The sequence below is a fragment of the Plectropomus leopardus genome, chromosome 3, assembly GCF_008729295.1.
Source record: "Plectropomus leopardus isolate mb chromosome 3, YSFRI_Pleo_2.0, whole genome shotgun sequence".
Classification (NCBI taxonomy): Eukaryota; Metazoa; Chordata; class Actinopteri; order Perciformes; family Serranidae; genus Plectropomus; species Plectropomus leopardus.
The window spans coordinates 11,296,063-11,302,599 of NC_056465.1; the positions used below are offsets into that span (position 1 = coordinate 11,296,063).

The 6,537-nt window shown below is 38.6% G+C and overlaps 1 protein-coding gene across 1 annotated transcript in view; it reads left to right on the forward strand.

Moving 5' to 3' along the window:
- Positions 1–5,598, forward strand: part of LOC121964183 (ephrin type-B receptor 1-like) — a 103,928-nt gene extending 98,330 nt beyond the window's left edge. Inside the window, exons 18-20 of the mRNA XM_042514399.1 lie at positions 2,163–2,359; positions 2,464–2,622; positions 5,480–5,598. Coding sequence (XP_042370333.1) covers positions 2,163–2,359; positions 2,464–2,622; positions 5,480–5,591 — 468 coding nt within the window. The 3' untranslated portion in view covers positions 5,592–5,598. The remainder of the gene's footprint in view (positions 1–2,162; positions 2,360–2,463; positions 2,623–5,479) is intronic.
- The last annotated feature ends 939 nt before the right edge of the window (positions 5,599–6,537 follow it).

Here is a 6,537-nt window from a genome sequence, read left to right on the forward strand (position 1 = left end):
TGAAGGAGGCGAGATTCTTCTGTAAAAAAAATACACCTTTCAAAATTACAAAGGAGCTGAAACAGAGAACTCTTCTTTTCCAACAGGAAGTGACAAATCAAAATTTGAGCGCAAAATAGAAAGTGTCCCTCAAACAGCAGCGAGAGAGCTGGACTCAACTTTGGATGTTTCATCCCTTTGATATCCTCAGCGTCATAGAGCAACACCATGCTGTGTGCAATTTACTGATGTCTGATCACAAAATAAATTCCTTTCAAAATATTTTTCTCCTCTTGTCACTGATATTTCCCATTTCCCCTGCTAGTTAAAGTGGGCTTATTTAAACACACACAGAAAAGTACTCTCATCCTTTTTCCCATATATGTCTTATATGTTAAGAATTTCTACATTAAAAATCTATATCTCTTCTCTTTGTGTAAATACATTTTTGACATCCTGTGGTAGGAGATACTTCAATGTAGCCAATAAAAAACTGAATTTATACAACCCCTTCTATTATATAAAACTACGCTTGACCTCATAAACTCATGGTTAGAAGTTATCTAGCGGAACAATATCATGTGTCACAGGCGAGTGTTTGGATATTAGTGTGCAAATATGGTGTTTGCATTTCCAACCTGCCGTGGACGCAGTTGAAGTGGCTGGAATTTATTCATTTCTCCGTCTTTCTATGCCTCCTCATCCAGCAGTGTGGGTGATGCAGGTGTGGGCGGAGGCAAACACTCTTGTACAACTAAAACCAAACTGTAGTAGTTCTCCAGAGACACCATGCTCTCTAAATCACTTTACAGCAATCAAATCCTTGAATGCTTTCATCAAATCTCTCTCAAAATGATACCACGCCCACATATTCTATCACCTCTAGAACTCATCGCCACATTAGGGAAGCGAAAAGAATATATAATAATACAGTAAAATATGAAGCTGCAAGATGCTTTAACTGCAATTTCTCTTCATTATGATACAGTGGAACCTGCTTATGGAAATCATCATACAGTGATCGACCACTTCTATGGATCAGAAAGCTTTGGACAGAATCATTTCTAGAAACGCTGTTTAACCCTTTGAAACCTGAGCAAATTGGTTCTTTTAAAAACCATAAGAAGAAGGCATTGAGCAACAAAAGAAAAGAGGACTTCTTTAACAAGAAATTATTAAAAAGGACAAGAAAATTACCCGAAAGTTAGTAAAAAGGAAAAAATAAAATAAAAGGTAAAATGACCTGGAAAAGGTGTGTTAAAAATTATAATTATTCTGTTACATAATTTTAAATGTCTAATAAAGATAATCAACTATAAATATAGTTGCTGTACACACATTAAAATCATGACAGTAAAGCAGCGAAAAGTAAGTAGTAGTTGTGTGATTCTTCTAAAAACACAAGGATAGCAGAACAAGCTGCAACACAACACTGACATATTATCACGTTATCATTTGTGTTAGCAAACAGTTGCTCATTTACACATCCAGCAGATACGACAAAACAAGAGCATCATTTGAGTCGTGAGTCTGTAAGTAAAATGGTAAATGGGCCTGTACTTTTATATAGCATTTTTCTAGTCGATCAACCACTCAAAGCACTTTCACGCTACTAGTCACATTTACCCATTCACATATTCACACACTGGTGGCCAAGGCTACTGTACAAGGTGCCACCTGCAGCTGAGTTTTTAACCATTCAAAGACATTTACACACTAATGGAAGAATCACTGGGAGCAATTTGGGGTTCAGTGTCTTGTCCAAGGACACTTTGTCACACAGACTGAAGGAGCAATGGACGATCAGTGCACAACCTACTTTACCTTCTGAGCCACAGCTGCCCCAGTCCAATAGCAAGTCTATTTTTGGCTCTATTTTGGTCTCCTCCAGCCCAAATGGAAATATCTGGCATTTTTAGCCTCTAACTGCTTCATTATGCTTCACCATCTCATTTCTGACTTTGCCTTTCTGCTGTTTGCTGCTGAGTAGGAGGTGTTCAATCTTTTTTCTGAGAGATTTTTTTCCTTAAAACATCTGCCTGCTGCATCTGAAAACAGCACTGATGAGAAAGTGAACTGTAAAGTTGTGGGTCGTGAAACCAAAACTATGAGCTGAAACTCAGCTGTTAATTCTCTGTTGGTTTGTCTCTTGTCCCTTTTACCTCCTTCCCTTCTTTCACCAGGTGATAAATGCCATCGAGCAGGACTTCAGGCTGCCAGCCCCAATGGACTGTCCGGTGGTGCTGCACCAGCTGATGCTGGACTGCTGGCAGAAAGACAGGAATGCACGGCCAAAGTTCCCCGATATTGTCAGCATGTTGGACAAAATGATACGCAATCCTGCATCTCTCAAAGCTGGCACCAACAACGTCGCACCTGGGTGAGGAGAGATACAAACTCATTTATATACACAAACACACTCTTCCTGTGTCACTGAAACAGTATTTTTTTCCCTGTCTCTCTTATTTTATCTACCGTCTGCAGTCCTTCCCATCATCCCTTGTTAGACCGTGGAGCTCCAGACCTGAGCAGGGTGAGCTCTGTTGAAGACTGGCTGGCTGCTCTGAAGATGACCCAGTATCGAGACTCCTTCCTGGGTTCAGGCTTCACTTCTTTGCCGCTCGTCACACAAATCACAGCTGAGTAAGTCTACCCTTTTTAACTGCCTCTCTGCTTTTGCGTGTCTGTCTCTCCCTGCCTGCGTCTTACAGTGCTCACCTGCCAAGTCAGTGTCTTGTTAGTTGGACAACTGGCATGGCGACTGGTTGGCCAACTGCTGTCCATGTGCACGTCTGAACAATCTTCCCAGATTTAGTTGCTTTTGGCCTTTCTTTCGCTTTTTATCATATAAATAACTTTGAGTACAAATAAAGAACATCAGTATATCACTGCCAAATAAACTGTATTTGCTGTAAACAGTTTGAATCATTGTCAAAATGATAAGAAGCCTTTTCCTCTGAGCGATATCGTTGATGTTGTAGTGTCTTTAAAGCTTTCATGTAAATGTTTCCCATGCCTGATGTAGCTGCCGTTTCTGCTCATGGTTTATTCTCTTTTTTTACTTTAATGAATGTGTTGGAAGTGAGATTTTTTAGTATGCATTTCACTCCCTTCACCATCTGCCATTGTGAGAAATTTAGGGAGTTTTAGCTTCATTTACTTAGTATAATGCACTGTAGGTATGCATTGTGTTGTTTGCTATTTAAAGAATGGGTCGATTGTTGCTTTTCCTACCTAAACAAGTCTGTAAAGGAGGCAAATGAGGGTCATTCATCCTGTCTAAGAGCTTCAAGATGTGACTCCTACTTCTGCCATTATGTTTGACTGACGCACCAGCCTCAGACTGGAGCTGGTCCCAGTACACTGCTCTGTGGGTCAAACATAGAGGATGAGTTTCCCCACAGGGATTAATTAAGGATACTTTAACATAGTCTTAGTGGAAACAGCAGATAGAGCCACACAGAATGGGCTGTGTGCCAGTGAACTTTATTTAAAACACTCTTCCTGGATGAGGCACTGCTATTCAGGGATGGTAAAGCTTCCCAGACAAATCTGTGAGTGCTAATTCACATATGTAGGTATCAAAAATAGGTGCTTTTTGGATCCAAGGACTCGTATGATCAAAAAAATATTGGGAGGTTCAACTTTTGCTTTGTCAACAAGCTATTTAAAACTTGTGGGAAAAGGCAATGAGCAACTTGGTCAGAAATGTCCTGCAATTTGCATGTTTTAAAATGTTTTCAGATTTTGGGAGGATCATTTTCTTGTTAATTTGGGTCTTTGTTTTTTGTTTTTTTAACTAATTTCTTTCAAATCTTTTGGCCATTAAAAAAGTCAAACCAATTTGCTCAGGTTTTAAGGATTAATAAATGGGCTTAGCACCTACGCGTCTCAACTCACAGTCTGCATCAGGGCATAAAACAAGTGGCAGCTCACAGATATACTAAAGCTAATATCAAGTGTCCGGCAATTAGAATAGCACCTGATAATTGTAACAGTGAAATCTACGAAGTGAGTGTACACACACCTAGGTCAACCCCAAAATAACTATTATTTTTATCCAGCAGTGTGCCTTAGTGTATTTTTGGGTTATGGCTTTTTAACAAAGCAAATTACAAGTCTAACCTCCCCCGCCTTTTTTGGTAAACTTTTTCTTAGTTTTGAAACTGCAACACAAATTAATGTTGTATTTTGTGTGTTAAATGTTACATCATATGAATAGTTGCCTGCCCATAAAGTCAATAACATTACTCTAGTTCGGTTGTCAAACTTTTTACTTTAATTTGAATCCCGCTAGAACTGTATTCTATTCACAAGATGTTGACTATCAAATATGTCTTGTTGATGACAACCATTGCCGTCATGAAGTTGGTCGTCACCCTAAGCAGTTGGTTGTCTCTCTTGTATTTTAATGGGGAAAATAAAATTTAAAAAATAATAATAAAGGCAGTCTTAAAGATTAATTCACAAAGTTAAATTCAATTGAAAGTTTTCATTGAAATGCAATGACCTAACACATCCCCTGAAAAATATTACCCATAACGACTTTTTTTTTAATCCTCATGGAACAATATAAAGAACAGTACATATAACAACAAACCCTGAAAAGAAAGTGACAAACATCCTCAATTGGGATGTTTTGCTAGCAACTAAGATAACCACCACTTGTTAATTAGTTTGGAAAAAAACTAACAAAATTATATCTCTCCCTCCTTACTTTCTTATGGTAATACTTGATTAAACCAACCAACCTTAATTATGTTTTGGTGTAGTTAAAAACAAATCGCACCAAACAAAACATCTGATCAGTAAAATAACATTTATGATGTACATTATATTTTGCCTCACTGTTTTAGTGTGCCTGCAAAACATATATTTTTTTAACATTACATTATATATGAAAAATACAACCTTTCTCCGCTCCCTTTCATCTTTAAAGGAGCTCTATATGATATTCAGTACAAAGCTATGATTCAGAGTCTGATTGAGGTTGCCTGCACACGGCTCTCAACACGGAGGTCGGCTAGTAGCTAACAGTGCTAACTCCATAAACAGCTCTAACAACGGCAACATTGCTGACAGAGATAACCATTTTAACTTGGTGAGAAACCAGTATCAACAGAATACCTGTATCATTACATAGCAAATAGTGGTTTGCTTCTATGTTAATGTTCTGAACTCTGTATGCATCTCCATTGAAGCAGTTTGTTTACAAAAAGAGCACATCCATTAATTCAAAAAGGGTTTTTTTCTTTAAGAGAGAGAAGTATGTGACATCTGTGCATTTTACTCCCTGAAAATAATTAGTAAAACACAGTCTACTCATTTGTTATTATTTATTTAAACTAGTCACAAGCAGCATTTGCTTGCTGTGCTTATTTAGTGCAACGACACTTTTTTTTTATTCTATCCAAGCACCACTCATGATTAGTGTCGTAATGATTGAAATATTTGCTCATACCAACTATTAAATGTGTTCCTCTTTCTGTGTTTTTTCCAGAGATCTGCAGAGGATCGGAGTGTCTTTAGCCGGACACCAGAAGAAAATCCTGACCAGCGTGCAGTCGATGAGGCACAACATGGATGATCAGTCTCCAACTGAATCTGTGTAACCACAGAGGGGAGTGACACAGTATGAAATATTTGTCAAGTGTACAGTCTGAACGAGCAGGCTGTCATCTTTACATGTCTGTTTTACCCTCACGCACTTCAGTTCGCCTCTTTTAGAAAACAAAACCACTTTACATGTTTTTAATAATCACCGTGGCCATTTGTGTGTCTGCATGGCCTCAGCAGTCACCGGGTCCCTCCTTCAGTCATTGGACAGACTTCTTTCACACCATTTAGCAAATTGATTTCAACTAAAGGGCCTCTTGGAGGGAATTCAATGCGATGTTGGAGCAAGAGGAAAAACAAGGCAGACATGATTTGTGACTGCGAAAAAAAAGAAAAGAAGAAAAAAGAGAGAGAGTATCTGGACTTTTCTTTCTGACTATAACGGGTACAATCACAGACCTCCATTCCCTTTCCCCTCAATTTCTGCCTGCAAGATATCTTCCATCATTGAAATCCACAAACCAGTTTTTACCAGCTTGACTATCTGAGTCAAGGACGACGTGGCCTGGTTTTTATGTAAGGATAAATCGCACAAACATGCTACTGTGAGGAGGACTGAACAGACATTTACATGAAGGAAACTGACTAAAAGTATTTAAACGGAGACCCATTGCAGGCTTTTGTTATCTCCAGTATGTTTTGTCAAGACCACTTCAGCGTGTTGGTAAAAATTGCCACCATTTGAATCCGGACAAGAGCCAACAGTTAGATGGGACTTTGTGAATCCATCTTCATATTGAAGAGTCTGTACATAGTATGATACGGGATGTTTTATTTCCCATTTGCTTTCATTTTTGCCAACAGCATCGAACAATTAATTGCTACTGGACTATTTTGTGAGCTCTCTATGATTATCTTCCTCTGCCTGACTCATCACTCGAACACGCTTTTAAGTGCTGTGGACTGCAGACCAAAAACAAAAACGGAAGAAAAGGTTTCATA